This window comes from Crocuta crocuta, unplaced genomic scaffold (assembly GCF_008692635.1).
Source record: "Crocuta crocuta isolate KB4526 unplaced genomic scaffold, BGI_CrCroc_1.0 scaffold330, whole genome shotgun sequence".
Classification (NCBI taxonomy): Eukaryota; Metazoa; Chordata; class Mammalia; order Carnivora; family Hyaenidae; genus Crocuta; species Crocuta crocuta.
The window spans coordinates 4,438,554-4,465,675 of NW_027530521.1; the positions used below are offsets into that span (position 1 = coordinate 4,438,554).

General features: G+C 37.2%; 1 protein-coding gene and 1 long non-coding RNA gene across 3 annotated transcripts; one reads left to right on the top strand and one right to left on the bottom strand.

Annotated features, from left to right (window-relative positions):
• Positions 1–1,296: 1,296 nt before the first annotated feature.
• Positions 1,297–26,753, bottom strand: API5 (apoptosis inhibitor 5). Of its 2 annotated transcripts, none has more exons than XM_077767471.1 (14): positions 26,559–26,753; positions 19,277–19,438; positions 18,061–18,154; positions 17,500–17,565; positions 16,236–16,387; positions 14,440–14,646; positions 13,626–13,730; positions 12,645–12,734; positions 11,265–11,446; positions 9,967–10,060; positions 9,014–9,070; positions 6,593–6,669; positions 5,948–6,084; positions 1,297–1,781 (listed from the first exon to the last, which is right to left on the bottom strand). In XM_077767471.1, exons 1-14 carry the CDS (start codon positions 26,625–26,627, stop codon positions 1,759–1,761), a joined length of 1,515 nt encoding a protein of 504 aa, XP_077623597.1. In that variant the 5' UTR covers positions 26,628–26,753; the 3' UTR covers positions 1,297–1,758. The 2 variants fall into 2 exon arrangements, with proteins under 2 accessions (XP_077623597.1, XP_077623596.1); XM_077767470.1 differs by having other exon boundaries at positions 1,297–1,786.
• Positions 3,959–10,091, top strand: LOC144234190 (uncharacterized). The gene is made up of 4 exons (XR_013335886.1): positions 3,959–5,457; positions 5,990–6,092; positions 6,615–6,717; positions 9,745–10,091. It is a non-coding gene; the product is annotated as an uncharacterized LOC144234190 (long non-coding RNA).
• Positions 26,754–27,122: the final 369 nt, after the last annotated feature.

Below are 27,122 nucleotides of genomic sequence, written 5' to 3' on the forward strand. Positions count from 1 at the left end.
TAGAGATTATTGCCACCACTCCATAGTCAAGCTGACCAACTTCTTTTGCTCGCTTGTATCACTCTAGTCTTTAAAAAATATTTTTCCCATAAACATGTGCAGTAATTCTAACAAAGGGGTTTTGCTTTGTCCCCAATGTAGAGGTAAGAGTAATGAAGACACCTGCATTGGAATCACAAGCTATTCCTCAAAAAATATGTTAAACTACTAGAAAATGTCATTCAGGCATTGAATCTGAATAGCAAACTTGGGGGAGGGAAGATTAACTGTGGAACAAAAATATATGGAACATTCAAATGCAGAGCAAAGGGCCTATGCTACTAAAAATGCCCATGACATTAAACACTCCACAAACCCCCCGTCTGTTGTTTTAACCTAAAGATTCTATTAGCTAACTTATACAATAATTTTGATTAATAACCTGAGAAGTTAAAATCTTGAAAGTGGCAAAAGCAAACCGAGAGAGCATCCCTTACTTATTGGTACACCATGTTTTCAAGTCACTTTTCCTGGGTTGCCCTGGTTATTAAATCTCCAAATTCTAAATTATTCTATCTCATCCTGTAGAAACCTATATGTACATCCGATTCAATATTTTGGCTGTATTTCTCCAGCAGGGATCTCCAAATTTATCTTTGAAAATGCAGCCTTTGTTTATTTTTAGTTTTAAATAACAATAATCATGTAAGTGCAACTGACTCAAAATCCCTCACTACTGGGAGGAAAACCTAGGTAACAACAATGGATTCAGAGTTAAAAGGATCATCACCGTGTCAAAGACTACCCGTTCCAGGAATTTTAAAAAATGATTTATGTTGTGTAGTCAAGTTTCACAGCATGCGTGTATACACACACACACACACACATATGCTTATGTATGTATGTATATTATACATACACGTTTCTATGCAAATAGTAAGATCCCATAGTCAAAGTTTATATCAACATATGGAGAAGAGTTAAGTAAGAAGTGCAAAGTAACTTACTTCTTCCTAAAAATGTAATGTCATTTCTACATTTTAAGAAAGCTNTTATACATACACATTTCTATGCAAATAGTAAGATCCATAGTCAAAGTTTATATCAACATATGGAGAAGAGTTAAGTAAGAAGTGCAAAGTAACTTACTTCTTCCTAAAAATGTAATGTCATTTCTACATTTTAAGAAAGCTGATAAGTATTTTGCTTTTATAACACTAGGTAGGAAATGCCTAGCAGCTTTATTTAAAAAACAATGAAAATAAAATGTTAAGATTGACCATTACTCTTCTCCATATATTGGGCAAAAGAAAAAAAAAAACATGACAGAGGGTAGAGGAAATCCATAAACTTTCAACTGATCATCTTTACCAGTTACCAAAAATGGACAGAATTTCATTACATTTTAGACTTGAATAGCTTTCAGTAACAAATTGCCAAGATGTTGAAAGTAAAAGATTCACAAGATGAAGTTTGAATAATAATGATATCGCAAAAACAAGTCAAGATTGTGAACAAAGCATTCAAAAATATCACTGTGGTTTTTACCTTGGACACAACCATGGTCTGTTACAAAAGTAGATCATACATACAAAGGTATAAAGAACATTAAGTTTTTAGCTGAAGGCAGCAGTCCTTTTAAAGGGACATCCCCGGCAATCCAATGAGTAGTAGAATTTAAGTATATTAAGCTCATGACAATGCTGAAGAATGTGATGTCTTATTCAGTAGAGTCTTCCCCGACTACGATTTCCTCGTGCTCCCCAACCTCGGCCACCTCTACTTCCCCTGAAGGCTCCTCTCTGCTCTACGAAAAAGCGAACAAGGGTTTAGGTCTTGCTCAGGACTTCATGGTAAAGCAAATACAGAAGAAATGTAGCTAGTAGCTCTGCATGTAGCAGTAGACTCTGTAAAGCAGCACTGGTATTCTGCTTGTCTACAAATTCAATGTGTGCATAAACCAGAGCAACATACATACACACGTATGGCAAGGTGCCAAATCTATGCAGAATAGGTACTCAATTAAATGTATCCTCCTAACTAGGTATTTCAAAGTGATAATGCTATAACTGCATTTCTTAGTTACTGGTGTGCCTATCACTATCAAAGATAATTAAATTATTAAACACTCTATACTTAACATGGAATTAACAAAAATCCCACTGGCCTCCAAAGCTAGTGCCATGAGTGCAAAATAGCTTAAATTATCAATGATCAATTTTGAAAAATTAAGCTAGACTGAAAAATGTACCTTTGAAATGCTGTGAATAGGCAATTTGTTTTGGTCGCAATATATCAAGCACCTGGACTCATAAAAATGCTTATATAAATGTCGACAGCTTTTCTCACTACTTTATCAGCTACATGAGCTGCTCAGAGTATGGCCCAAAAGGTGGTAAGTATACAGTATTCAGATTAGTAATGTAAATTAAGCATATCTTTTGCTGAAAAATCAAGTCACTTGTGTCATACAGTAGAAGGAGTCTTTGATTCATTGGTTAGTCTCTTTTATAGCTCCAGAAAAATATTCCTTAAAGGAATCTCTCCAGTGAAGAAAGCTAATTGAAGTTACCAGCAAGGTTGGACTTTACATTATATATAAATGAGTTAAGAGTCTCAAACTTCTAATTCCAGAAATCAAATCTCTTCATTGAACTTTCAAACTTCCTCATTGCAGCAGTCTTGGTAGGAGCAATAAAAACCACCAGGTGTTGCCATTTTGGATCCATAATGTTGGATGGATACTTGAAAAATTCCTATTAAGTCCATATTGCAATCCATTTTTTGGGGGGTATGGTGGGCATTATGGTTAGAAATATGATACCTTATTTGGGTACTGTTTTGATGTCTTTTTTTTTCCTCCAGCAACCCTTGAGTTAGAAAAGTAACGACTATTCCCCAGCTTAGCCAACATTTACATGTGTACTAGAATGGGATCTGTTTCAAAGTCATCTCTCCTGCCAGGACACATTTTTCTGAGCTGATGAGTTCAAAAGCCATTTAAATGAAACCATCAAGTTTGTTACTCCCTGAATATACTGAGAAAATCAGAGGTGGTCTGAGGGTAAGATTCTCCCAGAAATGCAAGAGTGCATCAGGGCGTATAGCAACCCTTATGTAGGCTGTAACTCGAGCATTTCTAAGAATTGGCCTCATCTATGCAGATGTTAGGCACATTCTCTCCCTACCGTGCTCATTATAAAACCTTCATTTCTCAGTTAACTTAACAACACGCTTAAGAAATTATCTTCATAAATATCATTATTATGTATAAACTGACTACTAAAACTCACCCTTTCAAATGCTTTTCAATCAACTTTAAAGTGCAGAACTGGGTTACTTACCCTCTATTGTTCAACTATATCTAAGGAGTATATTACATACACTGTATGAAGATACTGTTTGACATAGTTATCATTCTCTATATGGTCTCTTTCTTTTTTACCTGCAATGGGTGATTTCTACACCGTTCAGGGAGTCTCCAAATTTTTTTTTTTCCCAAGAGCTCCATCCTGAGGAACCATTCTGCACTTTCATGATTTCTTCAGTGGTTTCAAGCTTACATTACTTACTTAAAAAAACCACTGCTCCCAGCTAAAATGATACTTTAAAAGTTATTTTTACATTCAAAATGGGTAAAAGATGCAGGACACAAGTCACAAAATATACCATGCTTAGTACTTCCGGGTTACAGAGCAACTCTGTGTAGGAGGGAAAACTAAACATGGGCAGGTGTTTATAAATAATTTGATTAAAAATGCACCAAGTAGTTGAACTGAGTTAATTTTTATAAAGCAAGTAAGAGACCTTGGTTAGTAAAGTGATATACTTGGATAAGGACAAAAATGTCTACATATGCCTGCCTGGACTCAAAGAACAATTGCCAATTCTGGTTCTTCTTCTATGATGAAAGAGTTCAGGCCTCTCACACTGACACAGCCTACTTCTTTCACTGTAATAAGGCAGTTATATTAATACTACTTGGTTCTCTAATAATCAAAAGGAGTCAATTTCCTAATCCCTCAGCATACATAACTTTAACACTGGAAAGTGGTTAACAAAATTATGTATTAAAAGACATTGAGAACATAAAACATGTTCTCCCCTCCAATTCTGAGGCAACAATGACATCCCAGAAGAAAAAAATGCACCATGCTTCTTTCTTCCGGACACACTGTCAGTTTCCTAAGGAAAGGACATAAAGAAGGTAGGAAAAAACTTGACGTAGATTAAGTCCACCAAATCTCATCTGTAGTATCAAAAACTGTTTTCAACTCAATGGGTAAAAGAAAGCCAAGAAAACTCTTGAGAGTGCCACTGTGAGAATACTTATAGCCTGTTAACGTTCACATCTGAAATGTATAATGCCAGCAGAAATTCGGCTGCTTCTTTCCAAGAAAAAGACGAGGATTTAGTCTGCTTTGTAGTTGTGTTTATGACCACCACCCCAACTACAAGGTTGACCCCTTTAAGAATATTAAGGGGCTATAATGTCAGACACAAAAAATATTTTTTTCACACTGATAGTGGAAAAAAAGAATCACAATCTAAGGCTCTGCATTTTTCACATCTCTTTTCCACATGCATATGTCATCTAATTCTCACCATAAAATAGGCATTAAGTTTCATAGGGCAGAATCCTCATGGCAACTCAAGAATAACTCACTTGCCCAAGTGAAAAGGAATACAATTCTCCATGTATTGTCATAGCTCTTGACTACTTTCATTTAAGTCAAATGAAGACAGTATCTGAGATAACAGTGGTTTCTAAGAATAATTCCGATAGACACCACAAATCATACAAGTGAAAGACCATCTTTGTTGCAGTGAAGTAACAGAATCCTTTCCATTTACAAAATGTCTGCACAAATATTCTTTAGGGTTTTCTCGCCCCTCTTATTTGAAGTTTTTAAGAGCTCTGTATTATCCCCATTTTTCAAGTAAGAGGCTGAGATGCACATTTACATAGTTAAGAATTCAGTGATCTTTCCCACACTAAATTTGCCAGAGTCTGACAAGTAGAAGGGTTCATTTCACAATCTAAAAATCAACTTTCTGTAAGCTGCTTGCTCAGATATTAAAGGAATTTACTGTACGAAGACTTTAATGTCACGATTATCTCACCTTGAAAACAATTATTGAGAACTATGTTTCAGAATGTACTTTTTTAAAGATATTACTCCAGAATTAATTCTGACTGATAAATAAGACCCATCCTAATTACATTTGATTGCCAGTATTATTAAGATTTGTCTTCTTAAACAAGATTAAGGAGCTGACTCAGTGATGTTTTCATCCATTCTTCTTTGAAAGGATCTAAGAGGATACAAGTCAATACGGAACCAACGTCTCTTCTTCCACAGCAGTGGGAGAGAATGGACTGGAGGGAAGCTCTCCTGGCACCAGTGGCTACAGTTAACAGGGAGACTGCACTCCAGGCAGTGGGGAGAGTGCAACGGGACACACTGTCCTTGCCAGGTGACACATTAACATCCGACTCCACTTCCAGGACTTCTTCTGTAGTAGTTAAGGAGATGGAAGGACAAGCAGTAGGCAGATAAGGTCCAAGAAGGATCATTAATATCATCACATCTGCCAGAAGCTATTTCTACTCCTGAGGGAGAATGCACAGAATGTCTTGGCCTGAAGTTACAATAGGGAGAATGAGGAATGGATGGTTCGTGTCAACTTTTTTTTTTTTGGTTCCGTCCTCTGAATACAAGTGGAGGATTTTTCTTTTCCAAGTTCTTAGTGTTGCATGCTCAATTCAGTAAGTCTACAAGGGAGGATTATAAAGGAATGGGGTCACTTGTTTCCCCAATAGCTTGAGTTAGTTCCCCAAGCTAACTCAGAAAAATCCATGGAAAGAGCTATTATATACATTACTACATACAGTTAATAATTAAATCAAGCACAACGGTTTCTGCCTAATTTCTCATATTGCTTGTACACAAACGGAAACGCTCACCATAATTAAAGTTGCTCAAATTGCTGCTATATTTCCCACTAGGAGGATTATAAATCTGCCTGGCATCCCTTTTTGGTCCTGCTGGAGATTTCTTGGGTGGTGAACCAGAAGTCGTATCTTCATTGGCTCTCTTTTGCCTATAATGGTAAGAAATATTGGAATAAAAAAATTCTATCACTAGAGGCCATTAATACACATGTAATTCGGTGCATGGGTTGCAAAAGACATCCTAAAGACAGTCACATCAGAAAAAGGGAAATAATGTTCTGATATATTCAAATTAACTGCGCCTTAGTTATGCAGACAATGTCAGAAGGCATTTACAAGGCTTTAAGGAATACGTAGCTTCAAGAACTAAATAGGCAAATGACTCAGTTTATAAAACTTGTCAGAAGTCTAGTTATGCCACAGGAGTACAGACAAGCCTGAAAACTCCAGTGTTGTATTCCACCAGTTTATTTGATAGATACTGCAATTAGACCTTACAGTTTAAGTCCTGCTTCTAACTGTCCTATTTTAACATCTTACCTAGATTATTTAAATAAAGTGCCACTTTGTACAGTAAATATAACACCTAAATTCAGATTTTCATATTTGTAAATCATAAATATTAGAACACTCAAATGTCTTTTAAATACATCTTACCCAATTTCAACCTTCTGCACAGGTTTCCAGGATAATGTTACGGTGCTTTTATAAGAAGGAGGAATGTGGAAGAGATCCTGAAAAGACAAAATGAGGCAAGATTTCTAACACATTTGGTCGTGAGGGTAAGAAATACAGAGACATCTTAAAGACACAGTTGAGGAGAGAAAGTTTTAATCTATCCTTCTTGTTCACCTAAAAAAACTGCAATAGAAAAAGTAAACAATTTTTAGAAACTCCATCTATTACACTTCATTAAATGTTACTTTGTGTATATCACTTCAGAAACTGTAGCTAAGTCTTTTGTAAATGATGGTCATTTTGAGTTCTAGAGCAAAATGTATCAGCTTTAATAAAGTTAATAAATAAGGACTTCTTCTGCACAGATGCAATTGTCAAGGTGCTTTAATGGAAAAAGAACGGTACAGCCTGCATTTGCTTTTGCAGACTTTTAAGCAGTTAAAAAAAACAAAACTAAAGACCTGGCTAATTCTGTTTTTCTTAAATAACTCCAAATTACCAATAAAGGAAAAACCCACAGGATTTAAATACGAAATTATCAATATGTAATAATGCAAATGTTTGCTGAATTTAAATGTTAGAAGTAATCGAGAACTGAAGTAATCTAACCTCATGATATCCTCAAAACTTGGATAGATTTCTATACATATCTATTCTTAGTATTTCACCTAACATTCTTATCAGCTATGTAAAAATCACTTACTTTATATGTGGGTAAAATCTAATAAACGTAAACTGAGTTATTTCCACAGCTAAATATGCTACAAAAGACCACATCCTACTATATAAAACTTAATTCCACCGTGCCAGATAAATGTAGGGTATCAGTCAATGTATAAAGTCCTTTGAATTAAAAATGCTTGAGATTTCTAGCTGGACTAATTTAGCATGTGATGTTATTAAGAAAGGGATTTTACTAATTCATATGAGAAAATGGATGCTGGCTGACTCTGGTCATTGTTTCACCATATAGGTATACCAATCATGTTGTATGCCTTAAACTTGTACAGAAACATATATAAATTATTTCTCAAAAATCTCACACTTTAATATACGAATTCACTATTTGAAATTATTAATTTATACTTAAGGTTTGAAAAAAGTGGTGGCTATTATAAAAGTTTTCTTAGGAGATGAGAGTGTTCATACCTCTTCTCTTTCCATGATAAACTCCTCCTTCAATGTCTCACTGTTGCTTTCTCTGAAAAGTTTTCCTCTCTCTTCTGATAAAAAAATAATTATTCCATGGGATCTTTACCAGACTGGTGTTAAGGTACACCACTGGTCCTAATTTTGTGACTGTCAGGTTTGTGCTCTAGCTATTAACAAATATATCTTTTCCCTACCTGGCTATAAGAACATTAACTTGTAGGAACAAAAATGATGGTTACTTTGTTGTGATTCTGTTTTTTTCTCAGATTGTCTTTTGTTTAGGTTTATGGACACTTGTGGAGGGTAAATAGGACTGAAGGGTATTTATAGCTTAATGGTAAGATACACCGTACTCTACAGTACAGAAAGCTCTCAATTTATTACACAGACAAGTTAACAGAAAAGAACCACAGAGAAACATTTCATGTGCTCCACAGACTTGAATTTTACTGGCCATTTGAAAATATTAAGACCACCAGAACTTAAGTCAGTGAAGTTTCTGAGTCTAAATGTATTTTCTTCAATGCTTTGGGCCAGAAAAAAATCTGCACGCCTCCCTTTGCAGTATTTTCTGCAGATTTAAAAAATTTTAATTTTTTCTTTTTTACATTTATTAATTTATGAGACACAGAGCACAAGTGGAGGAGGGGCAGAGAGAAGGAGAGACAGAATCTAAAGCAGGCTCCAGGCTCTGAGCAAACATTCAGCACAGAGCCCGATGTGGGCCTTGAACCCATGAACTGTGAGATCATGACCTGAGCTGAAGTTGGACACTCAACCAACTGAGCCACACAGGTACCCCTGCAATAGCTTTTAAATAAAACAATGTACGACTTTATAATAGTTACAGAAGTGTCACTTGGTATTGTAAAAAGCATAAAGGTTTAAAAGGCCAAACATGGGGTGCCTGGGTGACTCAGTTGGTTAAGCGTCTGACTTCGGCTCAGGTCTTGATCTCAGGGTTCATGGGTTCGAGCCCCATGTTGGGCTCTGTGCTGACAGCTAGCTCAGAGCCTGGAGCCTGCTTCAGAGTCTGGGTCTCCCTCTCTCTCTGACCCTCCCCTGCTCAGGCTGTCTCTCTCTCTCTCAGAAAAAAATAAAACATTTAAAAAATAAATAAATAAAAGGCCAAACATCTGGAATACAATGGTATCTCGCTTTAATAGTACTATTATAGACCTAAAGACACATGGACAACCTCTTGCACTAGCTTTCTAGTGGAGGACTCGGTAAGAAAGGAAGCCTTACCTTGATTAAAACATTGATATTATTTGTTATTTTCAATGCAACAACTTTAATCTTGTTCTGCAAAAGGAAAAGAAAAAGTGCCAATAACTTTTATAATGCATATTCCATTCCCATATAGAACTAGAGTAATTCTCTTTCAGAATCATTTCTGCTTATTCCCATTTTTTAAATCTAAACCAGTGAAGAGATGGCAAAGAAAGCAAATAATCTTTATATTCCCTTCACATTAGTGTTTTTTACCATTTATCTGAAAAAAAATGAGTGAGGGACAGGTCATATGGGCATAGTTGTTTTAGAAATAATCAGTTTAAGTTAGACAAAGACACAATGAAAGCTTAAAATATTTCATTAGGATTGGGGGGTGAAGATCAAAATAGGTGAGATCAGAAAAATCCAACCCCCCCCCCATACAGTCTATCGTAGAATTAGCAGTTTAATCTTTTTTCAATGCAAATTGGTATTTGGTTAGCAAAAAGGTAAAATTTTAAATATCACAAATGTCAATCGTAATGAGACCTTGTGAAAGACTGGTATGTATCTAAGTTTGGTAACACTGTTCACAAACTTGGAAATGTTTTAACAAAAGATTTCAACAAGGATAAAAATATAACTTAGCAAATAACTAAATCTGTAATCTTCTAACATCGTATCTTCAACATAGATTTGTATTACCTGCTATGTTTCAATACATGAATTGAGCCTGAATGTTTTTCTTTCTTTCTTTTTTTTAGAGAGAGCGTGCATGCATGTGAGCAGGGCAGAGGGGCAGAGAGAGAATCTTAAGCAGAGCCCAAAATAAGACTCAATTCCACAACCCTGGAATCATGACCTGAGCCAAAATCAAGTTGTATGCTCCAATGACCGAGCCACTCAGGTGTCCTGGAGTCTGAATTTGTAATCCACTCTGGCTATTATAAAACATTTCTTTACAAGAAGTGACCTATTCTTCTTACCTCTTCTGTTTTTAAGGCCTCGCCTGTTTTACCCTGCAGAGCCAAGCGAAGTTGTCTGATATAAACCTGCAGACCCCGGGCAAAGTACTGCAGCCTAAATAAAAAAGTACTGGTTAATTAGCAAATTACAACTTCAACTTTGTTTTTAAATGCAGAGAATCTTATACTATAGCTAAATGTTCTTTACTAGTAAAGATTAATTTTTTTGAGAAGTTTTTAAATTATCAATATATAATCCCAAGAGATATATAAGTGAAATAAAAGCAGTCTTCCTTCATCAAAAATGGTAACAAATCCATACTCAACCTGGCAAGGAAAAGGTCTGTGCTCTTTATGTTACCTGCAAGGCATGGTCAGTGGAATCATTCAGGAGCCACAGATTAGAGTCAGATGGCCTGGGTTCTACTCTTTCATTGGCCAGTTGAAGGTCAAGTGACCTTAGACGAATCACTTAACCTCTATGTATTTATCTGCCAAGAAGGGACAGTGTTTGACCTGTTTACATCCCAAAGTCTTAAAAGTAAAACAAAACTGCAGATCTGAGAATTTGTTATAAACTCATATAAATCTCAAAGGGTCCTAGGTAACTCTTTTCAAGTTTGTTCTCAAATAATAGGTGAAGAAGGGCAGTACATAGCTCCACCCTGCTGACTTCTAGGAACTCCACTTAACCACCTGGCATTATTTAACTTGTGGAGTAATTTCTTAACTTGCTGCTGCTTATCAAATGCTTCACCAAGTATTAAACCTCTGCCTTAGCAAAGAGTAGAGGACAGTAACAGATGATATAGTGGACAAAGATTTCAAAATATAAGATATGAAGCTGTTAAAAAAAATGACATGATTTCTTCAGTGGTGCTCCTCCAGAACACTCTAAGACACCACCAACAGCAGCTCCAGGTTATGGTACGCACATGTGCCAGGCACTGTGCTCAAGCTTTCCATTCACTTTCTGATATTCCCACAACTCCATGAGGCAAGTGCTATTATTATTTAATGTAACTGCTAAGGACAATTTGGGGGTAAGAGAGATTGGGAACCTGCTGGGGATCATAAAGCAAGTAAGGAGAGCTCAGGTCCATTTTAGAAAAAGTTCTTTCCTCCTACATGGATTTGCTATGCCACAGGTTTATATACACTGCTGTTTTATGGATCTTCCATTTTGTTCTACTGGGATAAGGCACTGTGGGGAGAGAACTCTTGTAAAACAAAAACAAAACCAACAAACACAAAACCAAAGGAGTGTCAAGACAGCCATCATCTTTGCCAGGGACTGGACCACTTCAATCATACATCACCTAATTTTGAAATCTTTGAGCTTTTCTGCATTCAATTTGGCTGTTAAGAAATCTGGAAGTTTTCGGCCCAACTGGTGGAAGCTGTACAACAAACACTCCACATAACTGAACTGTAGCTTGGGTTCTTCATTACCAGCATTCTCTCCGTTTTCTGCTTCTTCCGGAGGGAGAGGCATGTATTCCTAAAAGATGAAAGTATAAAGATATTTGCAATCTGCTGTATTTACAGCAAATTTATTAACAAATAGTGAGGTAAGTACAGGGCATGCTTTTAAGGCATGAAGCATTAAAAACTACCAAGATCATAAATTTAGGTAAGATATCCCTTTTACCTAAGAGATAAATATCCAGCCTGTCAACTCTCCATGTTACCCTGTCACAGTTGCTGCTGCTACTACTACCACTGACAATGAAGTAGCTAACATTTATTAAGCACTTATGCAAATGAAGGAATTGGAATTCTTGGAGCTTAGGTAATTTTTCTATGATGAAAGACTTAGTAAGCTTGAAGAGTCAGGATTCAATCTAGGTTTGCCATTGAAAATCGATTTTTTTTTAAAGTTTTTATTATTTATTTTGAGAGAGAGCACAGGCAGGGGAGGGGCAAAGAGAAAGGAAGAATCTCAAGCAGGCTCCACAGTATTAGCAAAGAGCCTGACTCATGGCTTGAACTGAGGAACCATGAGATCACGACCTGAGTTGCAATCAAGAGTCAGACGCTTAACCAACTGAGCCACCCAGGTGCCCCCGAAATTGATACTAATTCCCAAAATCTTTTCTGAACATTATCTACTACACTGTTTGACTCTCCTTACATTCCAAGTACTGCCAAAGGCATTCAATAGGAGTGCTGTAACACCCCAGCAGGTGTTATACGCGTCTGTAAGAGAGAGCACTGGATGTGGGATAAGTCAATTCATACTACAGGTCTGATGCTTATCACTGTGTCAGTTACACAACTGCTCACATCCAACAAGAAAATCACTTGGTGATGCAGATAATGATTTTATCAGATGGCCCATTTTCTCCACAATTATGACTTAGATGACCTTATTTCCTGGCTGCTAAAGCTACTTGGCCTTGGGCAGCAACCTGGATGGTGACCTGGGGCAAATGTGAAAAATATTTTGTTAAAGGAATAGCAGAAAGACCTACTATATAAATCCTGTGTTATCTTTTATGCAAAGTATCAACAACGGAAGAGATGCCAAAGATTCTCTTTTAAAAGTAGGTAACATGTGGCCTGAGCAACTAAAAACACTTGCTAGAATTATTCTATCTAATCTGAATTTCAAAAGCTGGTTCTCTAGAAATGACACCACACCATTAGACTCTGGCACATAGACTTACTATGCCATAAAGAAAGAAAAAAGTTCTTACCAATAACTTGTCAAACAGTTTCCTTAAATTTGTTTCTAGCTTTTCCATGTCACCACAAAATGAACTCATCTCTGCCAATAGTTTCAATACCTAAAACACACAATTCACTGCTATTAGTATTTTTTTTTTTGAATGGGCAAGGGCTGTAAAATATGAATAATTATAGATAACTTTTTAAGGCTGATTTCTGTTACAGCTTAGTAGGGTACTATGAAGAGATACCTAGGAAGAACTCTTAACAGCAAAGAATTACTTACGAATATTTAGAGTAGGCCTTATTTGCTATTAAATTTAGTCTTTGGACACTAACTCAAAGCACTGGAAATTGCCACTATTCTTGGGGTCCACCTCTCTTATACTCAATCCCAGTCTAATAAGCCAAACCCAGGACATTTGAAGCAAATGACAGTCTCAGTAAACAGTGGTACTCTTCTTTAGCCTAAATATATTCCATTATTTCAGCTCAATTCAACAATTACTAATTGCCTTTCAGAATCAGACTCCACAACAGATTCTGGGGATATAGAGATGAATCAATTAAATGTGGAGAGATATAAATAAATGTAAAATGTTACATGTAATGTGAAAAAAAATGTGTATGTACATTAGAGTTGAGATACAAAGGAGAAAGCTATCAATTCTATTGGAGAAGGGATAAAAGATATTTTGTGTTAATCTGTTTAAATCTGGGTCTATCAATATGGATAGAGATAGGAACAACTATGAATTAAATACCTTGTTTAAAAGTATCAAGGCTACAAAGATAGCGAGTATCATGAACATTATAGGCAGTGCTTTCCCACTGCAGCATTCCCTAATCCATAAAGCATTCCCTAAGTGATTACTCCTGGGATAGATTACTCGCTAGCCATCACACCTTTAGTCTCTTAGAAATCAGATCTCTAAGTTAGTTGGTGGTTTATATTTTTGTTAGAACATGAGAATGTCTTTTCAGTACTAACAGCAGGCATTTTCTCTTACCTCCAACTGGATATCAAGGCCTTCCACTGGAGTAGTCAAGGAACTGAGGTTAGGGAGAACCTGCTCACAGAAGTAAGTCACAAACCTTGTGGAATGCACATTTTTCTGCAAAAATACAAAAAACATTAGTTGTCAAAGAAAGGGGGGAAATATTCTCTCAAATGTGATGGCAGAATGTGATTCAACAAATGCTGAGCACCACAGCATCAGGCAGTATAGTTACAAATACAACAAGGCGCACACCCCAGAGCACTCCAGAATAACCTTTGTGACAACATACACTGTACTCCAAAGTCATCTGGAGCACTGGGATGTCTGTAGACTTTTAAACTCGTCCTTAATGCTCAGGTCAAATTTTGGGGGGATATTTCAGTGCTGAATTTCAGACTGTACATTTTTCAAAAAGGAAGAGTCCTTTTAAATTTTATTTTTCAAACTATTCTATGTACATCCTGGAAGTGTCAAGAGTAGAGAAGCACAAAGCCAGAGATAAAGAGTATATTTACCTAGAACAACAATCTGTTACAAAATTTAAGGGCAAAAAAAAAAGCTAAATTACTAAACCAAATGGTTTAGAAACTCAGCCAAATCATAAAATATGATGCACAATGCTCTAGACTTTTAAAAAGTCTCTAGCAAGATTTTAAAGAAATTTCTGGCTGCTCTGGGCTCTCAACAACCCCACCCAGTAAATACTCACTCCACTATTACTACTTGTATGAAAAGGTTTGAGGTGAACCCTCAAGTGAGAATCCACAGAAATATAAGCTAATAGAGTAATCAAAACAACAGCTACATAAAACACAGAGCTCACAGAGAAGAGGGGGACTGCCTGCCGAGTGCACTGTAAGAGCCGGTCCACACAGTCGGGATCTGAGGGATTGAAGGTTTGTTCCAGATCAGCCTGTTCAGCCACCAACTCTACGAGTTGCTGTCTTCCACTCACTGTCTGTAAGCTTTTTAACCCAGACAGTATCTTCATGAACAGGACAAATTCCTCACCAGTGACATCTTCTAGGACCTGCAAAGAGACAATTCAGAATAATAGTATGGTTATCACTTGAATGGGAAACATCAATATTAAAACAGTGTAGCAAATTTATTTCAGTTACTAAAGTCAGATTGCTAATAATACTTCTGAAATACTGATGAGAGGACACCTTCTGGCTTCAGTCAAATTTAGCTTCAGAACACACCACACCTCCTCAATAGGGCACAATACTGTCTCCAGAGGGGTAAAATGTGGTTCTTGGAATCCAATTTTTCTTTTTTATGTATGAAGCACAGATATACAAACAGTGCATAAGCAGATACTGTATATTTGTGGCATTAAAATTTCATAGAATAGTTCAGAAAAAAGATATCTAAAAAGGCTCTTCACCGGGGCAAGGGGTAGGGCGATGGGGGCGGGGGGAGGAAAATTCTATAGTCATCTGTCAAATTAGGTTCAGTTTCCTGTATTTAAAAGCAGCTTGGAGCACCTGGCCAGCTCAGCCAGTAGAGGGTACGTATGACTCTTGATCTCACAGTTTTAAGTTTGAGCCCTACATTGGGTGTAGATTACTTAAAAAAATAAAATCTTTAAAAGTAAATAAAAGCAGGGGTGCCAGGGTGGCTCAGTTAGTTAAGTGCTGACTTTGGCCCAGGTCATGACCTCACAGTCCATGGGTTCGAGCCCCACATCCAGCTCTGTGCTGACAGCTCAGAGCCTGGAGCCTATTTCAGATTCTGTGTGTCTCTCTCTCTGCCCCTCCCCAGCTTGTGCTCTGTCTCTAAACAAACAAAATTTTTTTTTTTTTTTTAAAATTTTTTTTAAATACATAAAAGTAGCTCATTCACATTAATATGGCAACTGTATACAGAATATGAGGCCATGCAAGTCTCAAGGCTCCATATGAGTCAGTCTAAGCCTTTCTGTTCACCGACGGAAGAAATGAGCAATCCTAACATACTCCACAAGACTACTAGCCAGAGCATGCATTGAAATTCCCAGCTGGAGAGCTGCTCCTTTCGCTCACATTAAAGAAATCTCATCAGTGAGCAAGGGAGTGGTACTGTTAGAGAAAATTTTGAATTTTCCTCAACATATATATAAAAATAACGATCTCCAAATTTTGGCACTTTATGAGTGAAAAGTTAGCTGTGACACATCTTGTCAACTTAGCATCTCTAACTATGCTAGATGCTGGCAGCACAAATAAGCATGGTCTCCTGAGCTCATGGAGTAAGATGAAAAAACAGGCACTTCAATGTGTTTCATTTTCATTTTGAAATGATCCAGAATACTACAGGAGAATACCCTAAAATGGGGGAGACGGGTAGAAATTAGGTAAAATTTCCTGAAGGAAATGATTTGTACAGAGTGCTGAAGAATGTATAAATTTTGAGGATAACCCCACAAAAGATTTAAATGTGATCGCATCCCTTTAATATGCCAATTCATTATTATTGGTGACCAACGTGCAAAATACAACAGAAGAAAAGCTGGATATTCTTTGGTGGTTCTAATGGAACTTTTATACAAAAGCTACATACACTAATGAATACTACTAATTTCAAATACGTTCTTTTGCTTTACAGAAGTCCTGTTAAATGATGACTGAAGCTTACCTTTTTGGATTCAGTTAGTATAAGCTCCTCTACTTCCTTTGTTAAGACCTCATCTGGTAAAGTCTTAAGTTTTGTAGAAAGGAATTTGATTGCTCGTTCTCTAACAATGTCCTCTCCCTGAAGTATTTGGCTAAACAAGCCACCTAACGTCCCTGCAAAAAAAATAGTTGTGTGTAGCAAGTCAATTCTATATTGTAATGAAGTTTCTCCATTTAACTCATTTAACCATATTTCTTTTCTAGTGAGTTAACAAGCATCCTGAATATCACTGATTTGGCTAAATTAGTCTGAAATTTCTATAGCCCCAACCATAACAGTAATCATATGCTTTGTTCATGGATTCAGAATTAGTTTAAGAATAACTTTCTTTGGGGCGCTTGGGTGGCTCAGTCAGTTAAGCCTCTGACTTCGGGTCAGGTCATGATCTCACGGTTCAGGGGTTTGAGCCCCACGTTGTGCTCTGTGCTGCCAGTTAGCTCAGAGCCTGGAGCCTGTTTCAGATTCTGTATCTCCCTCTCTCTCTGACCCTCCCCTGCTCACACTGTCTCTCTCCCTCTCTCTCTCTCAGAAATAAATAAACATTAAAAAAAAAAAAAAGAATAACTTTCTTTTTTGGGGGTGCCTGGGTGGCTTCGTTGGTTGAGCATCCAACTTTGGCTTAGGTTTGTGGGTTCGAGCCCCATGTCAGGTTCTGTGCTGACAGCTTGGAGCCTGGACCCTGTTTCAGAGTCTGTGTCTCCTTCTCTCTCTGCAACCTCCCCCACTTGTGCTCTCTCTCTCTCTCTCTGTGTCAAAAACAAACATTAGAAAAAAAAGAACGACTTTCTTTTTTTAAATCATTATTCATAATAAACCCAGGTATTTTGGAGAATTTCTTTAATGTGGCAAAGGGAGTTTTCAAACAACTTTTTAAAGTTTACTTATTAATTTATTTTTGAGAGAGAGAATCTCAAGCAGGCTCTGCGCTGTCAATGAAGAGCCCAATGTGAGGCTTGAACCTACAAACTATGAAATCATTATGTGACTAAGCCACCCAGGTGCCCCTCCAACAAAATTCTAATGGAAAAGTTTGATCTGTTTTTGCAATTACTTCTGCTGGTTTTTCATGTCACAAATATCTTGCGCTAAGCAGCTTTTTAAAAGAACACTGAGAACTTTTATGAAACAGGTCTCTGGGTGAATCTGACTTTATCCTTAATAAGGAACACCAATCTCCCCAATTTTTAACACATCAAGCACAATTTATTACAAGAGGTGGGCTTACCTTTTGCATCCATCTTAAATATACTTAACAGGGCATTGTTCACTAAATTAAATTCCGCAGAATCATCTGGATAGAAAAAAAGTAGTACAATGTACAAAAGGAATAAAAAATATCATTTGCTTCATTTTCAAACCTACGATTCAACAGCTTCTCACAGATTACACTGAGAAGAGACCTGTAACTAAGCATTCTTCTCAACTACCAAGAAAATACATCTTCCCTATTGAAAGCCTGACCTGCCATACCAGGAAGACTCTTATGTTAAGATGGTACAATTAAAAAACTACAGGAAACTGGGGCAAAAAATCATGATGCATCAAAATTCCCAAAAGATTCTAGTCACTATGTCTTTATGAACAGAATTAAAAACAAAACAAAACAATACTAGGAATTAGATAATCACAATCCAATAAGCTTCAAACTACTGAATGAAAAAAAGAATTTAATTTCTATCAAAAGTAGCACCTTTGGCCAAAAAGGGAAACAATAAAGCTAAAACCAGAGTCACTATTTCAAAGAGAAGTTACATTTAGATAAAAGGTTAATACTACAATTCCTTACCTGTCTGCAGAAGTTGGGTTAGTATATCTGCCACTCTGGGAAGATTTTCTCCTGTGGCAAACTGAGGCAGCTCTTTAATTGCTTGCCGTCGAATCTGAATACGATTTTAAACAAAAAATTAACCAAATACTATCAATGAAAACAACCCCAAACTTGAAAGAAAACTAAAATCAGAGAGAAACCACAATTAGGGGCATATGAATCACCAAAATATAAAACATGAGGCTTCTCTCAGTTTTAGAAATAATTTGCTCCAATGTAATATTCAAGCTTCACAGAATCACTAAAACAAAACGTGGTGAAAAGGGACGTTAAGTACAATTAACTGACTGGAGCAGACAGATTTGAGATCATAAACAACAGTTTATATACTGATTACATGTAACTGTTGCATTTTTATCACCTTTGGGCATATAGTGCAGAACCTGGAGAGGCAATGCCATATCCAGTAACTCTTACATTAAAATTTCCCTATTGACTACTTAATACAACATTTGTGAATATATACTGTGTACTTAATTCCAAATATGTGGTCTTGGCTTATTTATTTTATTATTTTTAAAAACTGTATTATTATTATTGGAATATTTTTTTTAAAAAAAACGGAGGAGTTATATGCAGCAAATTGTGTATGGAATGTTGGCAATTCACTAACCGCATCTGAAAAGCCAGGAGATAATAGTTGAAAGTTCTTAAGAATCTCTGTCAGCAGCCAGAAATGCTGACGGTTAATTCTGTTCCAAGGAAAAACTATTTTTTCTTATTTTAGTAATCACATGTAAGTATACACAGACCATTTTTCTGCTATGCACCATATTTAGGGATTTTGAAAGTATACGATCTAACCCTGAATATTTTAAATATCTAAGCAAGTATAAATTGATTAAAAACATTAGTCTAATTTCATGTGCACAACATATAACAATCTATGAAAAAATGTGAGCCACAACCCATTTTTAACAGTGGATAACAGATAAGCAAAACAAAATATTTTGAGTCTATGCATTTTTCACAGTTGAAAGGTGGTGAAAGAGAGAAAACATTTTCTCAAACATAGATTTAAGCTTCAGCATGGTGTCACACCAAACCACACTGCAGTACTTCCCTGTGCATTGATACCACGGCTACTTCAATTACATTAGCTACACACAGAAGTGTCTGAAAATGTCAAGTGAAACACGTGAAGCTCATTGAAAAGCATCAATCATAAACTTACTGATACGTCTTCATCCTCACAGAGGTCTAACTGTGCATTGATAGCAGAGTCAGCCAATTCAGGAAAATGCTTAAAGAATTTCGGAATAAACTGAGCTGCTAATCTTTTTTCCTTTGTACCACCTTTCACGCCATCTAGTATCACCTGATAGGCATCTTTATGCTGCAAGAAAGAATAAAGCAGAAAAGAAACACATTTTTTTAAGGATGGGAAACTAAACAAACTTGTTCAAGTCTGCTTTAAATTGGTAAAACTTGGGGCACCTTGGTGGCTCTGTTGGTTAAGCATCTGACTTTGGCTCAGGTCATGATCTCACAGTTTCTGAGTTCAAGTCCCACATCTGGCTCTGTGCTGACAGCTTGGAGCCTGGAGCCTACTTTGGATTCTTTGTCTCTCTCTTTCTCTGCTCTTCTGCTCATGCTCTAACTCTCTCTCAAAAATAAGTAAACCTTAAAAAAATTAAATTAGTAAAATTTTACAAGTGCTAAAAGATAGGGCTGATTTTTACAGTTTCATTGCTTAAATTGGACATCTACTTTCCTAACATCTTCTTCCCTGTCCCTCGCATTATTTGTCAGTTGGGGAAGAGAAAAGGATGACCTGAATTTTAAATGGAAAAAGCAAATACATCTGTTGATGCACCCAACTTCACTCTGATCCTAATCCTGTGACTGTATCATGGTTAAGAGCTATAATGAATATTGTAGAATTCTCAAAGAATTATTACATTTACATAATCATATTTATATATTTTCAATTAGCACCTTGGTGAATATGGAGAGAATACAATCTTGAAAATTAAGCAATAACAGAAAGGTTAGGAAGCTTTTTTTCCTAGCCTCATATTTTTACAATATGAAAATAATCATTCTAGGTAGACAATTTTGGATTAAGACAAATTCTAATGCCACATATTTAACTTTTTATTACAATGATACATTCAAAGCTCATTTGTTTCCTTATTAAAAAACAAAAAAAACCAAAAAACTTCAGAAGTTCTCTCCCTCAGATACCCATCATTGAAGAGTCGACAAGGTCCCAATCCCCCTAACACGCTTGCCTTCAAACCAGTTCTTTTATTAAATGACAATGAACAAGCTGGCAAATAAGAGTAATAAATACTGAGAGTCTAGATACATCTTATGATTGGACATACGGGTAAAACTTCTAATTACTGCACAACAGTAAACATTAGAATAATGATACCTAATGTGCATACAGCATAGTGTTTACTCTGTTCACAGCAGTACTTTAAGTGTTTTAGATACCTCATGCCTTCAAAAGGAAAACAACCAATAAACATCCAATAAACTTTAGTTTTATAGTAATTATGGACAATATTATGTTAAGTAAAAAAAAAAAAGTAAAATACAAAGTTATTTAGGTACAGTACAATCCCAAGACTTTTTTTTTGTTTTTACTATCAGCAAGTATTCTAGTATCAAGTGTATGGTCACAATTATTAGATCTTTTAAAGGTATGGATTTTAATATATTCTACAAAAATACTCGATAACTTTAAAAGTTCATATACTGCCAACCTATCTAAAAAACATAAATTCTAAAACAAAATTCCATCAAGTAATTGACAAATTTTAATATCGTAAACATAACACTAACTCCTGAATAAGAAAAATTTCTCTGAATTAGGTTAGTTTCCTCATAAAGTGCAGGAACAAAATCAGCCTTCAGGAGTTAGTACTTTAAAGTATATTACATACTTTTTATTGCAAAGGTTTGAAAAATTACAGCTAACTTTTCTACCACTTCACATTCCTGTGGTTTCCCTCATGTCTTCTAGACAGACTCCATAAAATCAAGGTTTTAAATAGTTCTGACATCCTTACTTTTTACAGGGTATCACTGTCCAATTTCCTTTAACTCTAACAAAGCTTTACCTTTAAAGCCTTTTGTGGGAACCCCTTACATTGTCTGAAATTAAATGAAGAAACCTTACTTCAAACAATTCATTCTCTTGTCAAGAGAAAAAAAAGAAACATCTGGTAGAATAAAAAGGAATCATTAGCGACATGTAGTGAAAGCTTACCAGGGACTGAATGATGCTTTGTGTACATGCCTCACAGTAATCCCAGGAGTAAGGGGTTACCACTATCCTTATTTTTCAGATGAGAACACCAAGGCTCAGTAAGTACAATAATTTGTCCAGAGCTTCATAGCTAGACAGGTAGCAGATCCAGACCTGAACACAGTTCTGACAGAGTCTAAAGTCAAGATCTGTGCCTAATACGAAGCTTCTTTAAGTTCTGAGATCTTAATTAACAAAGGAAGAGACAAAGAAAGCTTGCCAGATTTAGGACCATTAAAGGCAAAATTTGAGTCCTAGGCTCCATATAGGCATATAAACAGATATAGCATCCCAAACACAGCAAGGCCTTTGGAAAGTTAAAACATTTTAACATATTCACACTAGAAATCAAATCTACCACTGGTAGGCATCAGTTTCATCAAATAATTTCTATAAACGTTACTAGCAGACTTCAAACTCATTACACTCTGTAGATAATGCAAAATAAAATGTTCTACTGCTAGCTCTTTGTCTTCTAACTGTAGCATGGGGACAAGACTTTTAAAGAATCTCCCTAGTTATTGCTTCTGGTTTTCTTTTTTTTTTTTTTTTAATGTGTATTTATTTTTGAGAGAAAGAGACACAGAGTATGAACAGGAAAAGGGCAGAGAGAGAGGGAGATACAGAATCTGAAGCAGGTTCCAGGCTCTGAGCTGTAAGCACAGAGCTTGACATGGGGCTCGAACTCACAAACTGTGATCATGACCTGAGCTGCAGTTGGACACTTAACCAACTGAGCCACCCAGGTACCCCACTTCTGGTTTTCAACTTAGGAAACAAAATAGAAGTGACATTTTCAGTGATCACAGTGATTTAGTGACAGGTAGATTGTAGCCACAATAAAGTACTCCAAGTACTACACACCACAGCTTATTTTTTCTCTTCTGACACAACTGTATAGTTCAGCTAGATAGATAAATATGTGATACTTACAAGAAGTTTTTTTTTTAATAGTTTATTGTCAAATTACTTTCCACATAACACTCAGNAGAAGTTTTAATTGTAAATATTTTGAGTGCATTTCTAAAACTGTTTTGTGTATGCTTTCAATATCTAATTTAAAAAAGCAAACTACAATATTTTCAAGTAAAAAGTCAGCTACAGTTAGATCCATATTCAGCAGATACCTTCTAAAATAAAAAAAATCTGTGAGAGTGATTGTCAAAACACAACCAATATATATAAAGGATCAGGGACGTGCCAGGTAAAGCCATGTTTGTTTGACACCAGGATGCAGCTTCTAAGTAATAAAGAATTATTTTAGAGAAGGATGTAGTTTCAACAAACATATTTCTCAAGTACGACATAAAAAGAAAATGAATACGCTAAGCTATATTAATTCTCTCTCAATTAATAAATGTAGTTTGTAATATTAAATTAACACTTTCTTATTGAAGTATAGTTGACATATAGATGTTCAACAGTTCTACATCACTCGATGCTCACAACAATAAGTGTAGTCACCATCTGTCACCATCCAACGTTATTACAATGTTACTGACAATTTTAATACTTTTTACAGATTTTTGAGGGAATATGAACTCCGTCTGTGATTTTTAGCTTAATCACAGGAAAAAAGGCACCAAAAGAGTGCTATTTCATGAAATATAAGTCAATCAAACTTAACACTTTTCCACTCTGAAAAGCCAGGGTACTCCGTGTAACAGAACAAAGGAGAAATCAGGGTTCAGGCATTGTATTGATCTTAGCTCAGCCTAACTGCCCCAGTCGCGTCACAGATATTTGGTATTTTTTTTTAACTTTAAAATGTTTTTGACTACGTAATACAAAGCTAAGTATATATACAGTAATATATATAGCTATATAGTATACATATATAGCTAAGTACATATAAAGTAATAAGTATACTACATTTAAAAATTAAGTAAATTCAGAAAAATTAGAAACAAATGTAAAATACTAATGGACAACAGCTTCCTCTGTCATGGCCAGAGCACAGTGAAAAGGGGGTTAGGGAGGTAAAGGAACACTGGGCAGAGCAAGGAGACCTGAAGGAGTAGCGGAGGCAGAGTTGGCGGAAGGGGAGCTGAAGAGCAGGTGGAAAAAAGGAGGGAAAGGTTTTGAGGTGTTGAATCTATTACTTGAAGTTTGCTTATTAGAAAACACACGCTCATGGTTCAAATACATGATGTGTGAGTGTATAAAGTTCTCATCTTCATTCACAAGAGATAATCCTTGTAAACAGGTTTTTGTTTCATGTATGAATACACACATACAATAATTACATTTATATATGATTATAGGACATATTATATTAGTTGTATAATTATTAACTTTACTAATATAATTATGTAGTTATAATATATACAGTAAATTGTATCTGTTCTTGCTTTTAATGTATTTCTTCAACTTTAAAGAAAAAATGTCTACTGAAGTGGAAGGTACAGTGCAAGGAGAAAAACAAAAAAATAAGACAATTTAACCCTTAACCTTAAGACTTTATAATTTAGTAAGGAAATAAGAAAGCCCTCACATGAAATAAAATACAAACATGAAGTACAATAAATGAATACACAGTGCCAAGGAGGTTCATCAAGAGAAAAGTCTAATCTGTTAGAGGAAAATTAGCTGAAAACCTCGGAGAACTTGTGTTTTTCCTGATATATTCAGAGAGCATGACTCTCAAAGGCGTACCGACAGGGAGAAGACAGCACTCCCCTGGGCAGCAGCAAGAGCAGCTGTGGTGCTCAGCTCTTCGACAAAGGATGAAATCTAACGTAAATGTCAGAAGAAAGTTCTAGACTAAAAACTCAAATATAGCCTCAGAAATGTCCGGATAGGTACCTGCCAGGAAACTTAACCCTTGACCGTAAACCTCCTAAGATAACATGCAAGTCAGGCTTTGCTACACTAAGAACGTATAGACTTTCCCTCCTTAAAGAACAGCCAGTGGGGTTCCTTCCATTAAGTTGGTACTTGCTTTTAGTTAAAATTCACATGCAGGATGATGAAACCCACTATCTTTTTTTGGTGAGAAGTTTTAGGAATTTTCTCTAACAGCAAAAGTTATTACACCATAGAGCAGACTTAGTAGCCATTATGGTTTAGTCCAGTTTCAGTCTTCCCAGAATTCACTACTTGAGGCTGAGAAAATCACTACCCTAAATTATGCGCAGGGCTTTTTGTCTCCAACAGTTGCCTGACAGCTGTCACTACGGTGTCACGAAGGTACTGCTTTCCCATTGTGCTAAGGAATCCTGCTGAAATTGTAGCACCTGGCACAGCGTTTGGTAGTGGTAGGCACTGAGAAAATGTACTGAATGAATGAGACTGTGGGCCCTCAGTACAGTCTGAGTGAAAAAAAACCCCTCTTCTGTTTTTCACAAACTCCGGTCTCCTAACCCCTCTTCCTAAATTAAAAGCAGATTTTTGCCTTGAGAAAGACATTTTTGACCTCTTGAGGGAGAACTCTCAATGTTACCTGGTATTAAGACTGAAGATGACATGAGGGGTGTCTGGGTGGCTCAGCTGAGCCGCTTAAGGGTCTGACTCTTGATTTCAGTTCAGGTCACGATCTCAGGGTTCATGGGATCAAGCCACGCTTCTGGTGATCAATCCTGTGCTGTGAGCACAGAGCCTGCTTGGGATTCCCCCCCCCCCGCCTTCCCCACACATGTGCGCGCACGCTCTTTCCAAATATATATATTTTTAAGAGATTAAAAATGACATTAAGAGAAAAATGTGAGCAACTCTCAGTGATTCATAGTGAATATATAAATTCCAGTTTGGCTTCTGTTTGCCCTAACATTCATTCTCTGAGAAGGTGGCCGTCAACCGTTTTGCTATCCAGCAAAGAATAAGGGTGGGGGAATGGGAATGGACTGTGTATATAGTTTCCAAGTTTCCCTAAAAAATTCCTGATACACCTCTTTGGGAGAGCAGCATCTACAAACTGACAATCACTGTTGTAGGCTTTACCCCATCTCCTCCGCTGATCTGCAACACGCTCAATTTTGGGTAGAAAAGTTTGCTATATCTCCCTCAACTCAGTCACAATGAATGAGAATATCTTCACTACCACATCTTTCTAGGAACAACAACAAAATCAAAATATGACTGATCATAGTTTTCCCAATCTTGTCTTAATGGGTAGAAAATGTCTCCTTCAGTACTGACCCACTCTATATTAGTCTACAACAGACTGTTAGTATTTCTCACTGACGATGTCAAAATTCCCTACTGAAATGAAAATATGTACTGAAGGAAAATGAACTAGTACTTCAAACTGGTAAATTTGCAATTCTAGATTAAGTTTAAATAAGGCCCTGACGTCACAATTTTATTGTTTAGCTCAAAAAAGATTTGCCTGAATTACCTACGTCCAGAAAAAGGGGGCTGGGAGGGGCAGTGCCACCGCCTTGATAACGTTAGTAGACTCTATAGGATCTTCCACTTCTTACTCCACGGGATGCGTAAACAGATGAAAGGCATTAAGTTCTAAGTACTGAAAAGATACGCGTAGAATTTCTAACAACAATGACCAAGATTACCCCCGAGAGAGCCTGGTTCTTTCCCTAAGAACATAGACACACGCGCCCCCCNCGGAAACTGTGTGTCTTCGGGCAAACACCGCGGAGGGCTCTTGCCAGACAACTCTATTTAAAATTTCACTCTTCCCCGCCCCTGCCCACTGCCACTGCACGGTTGTTATATTTTCTGTACTACACTTTTCGTGGGGGCGGGGGGGTATCTTTCTTATTTATCAGTAGTCTCACTCACTAAAGGTACATTCCGGAGAGCACCAGTAACTTTACCTTGTGCCTCTAGCGCCCGGCACAGCACCTGGCGCTCAAAAATGAACTGAATAAATGAAATCGTTAAGTCCTTGTTAAAATCTGGGCAAAACGGCCCCTCTTCTTTTTTTCACAAACTTCTGTCTGTCTGCTTAAGCACTCTTTCTAAATTAATAGCAGGTTATTTTCTCTCTCTCTCTTTTTTTTTTTTTTTGCCATGTTACATCTGAAAAATGGTATAACAAATTCAAGATGNTGGAATCGGAACCCGCGCTCTCCGCGGCCAAGCGGGAGTTTACATTCCCCGTGGGGCCCACTCCGACCAAAACAGCCGGGGCGGCTGGGAGCCCGCAGGAGGGCGAAGCAGCAGCCCCCGCCCGGCGCGGGGAGCGCTTTCGAGAGGCCGCGGAGCGCCGGGCCCTGCAGGCCGCTCGGGGACTTACCTGGCCAACTTGCTCCGTAGCGTCGGCTAGGATGCCATAGTTGCGATAAAGCTCTTCTACTGTCGGCATGGTGAGCGACAAGCCCAGGGCCCGCTCCTGCTGTCGTCGTCGTCGCCGGCGCCACCGCCACCTCTGAAGTTCTCCAAGCCCGCGACCCGCACTCTTACGCCTCCAGCTGCCGCCAGTGCCGCCGCCAGTCACCGCGCTCAGGGCGGCTCCGCCCCCAACGTTTACGTAAAAGACCTGTGCGTCGGGAGCGGCCTTCATTGAGCGCCAAGGCACGGTCTGCGGTTCTAGCGCCCTCTAACGCTTGGCGGTGCAAAAAGCGGCAACGATGATGAAATGAGCTCAGGCTCCTTTGAAGGATTGTGCCTGGCGAGGAGCTCTCGGTGGGGAGTGGAGGAAAACACAAAGGTGCGTTTCTGTTCTTAAATGATCTCCCATCATCCATAAAATTGCTCTTAAAAGGAGAAAAACAGAATGAAGGATGGGAGAGCTTCAGGGTTGAAACATGAAGCTGTAATAGTACATTTCAAAGCCAGATCAATTTGTTTAGAATATACA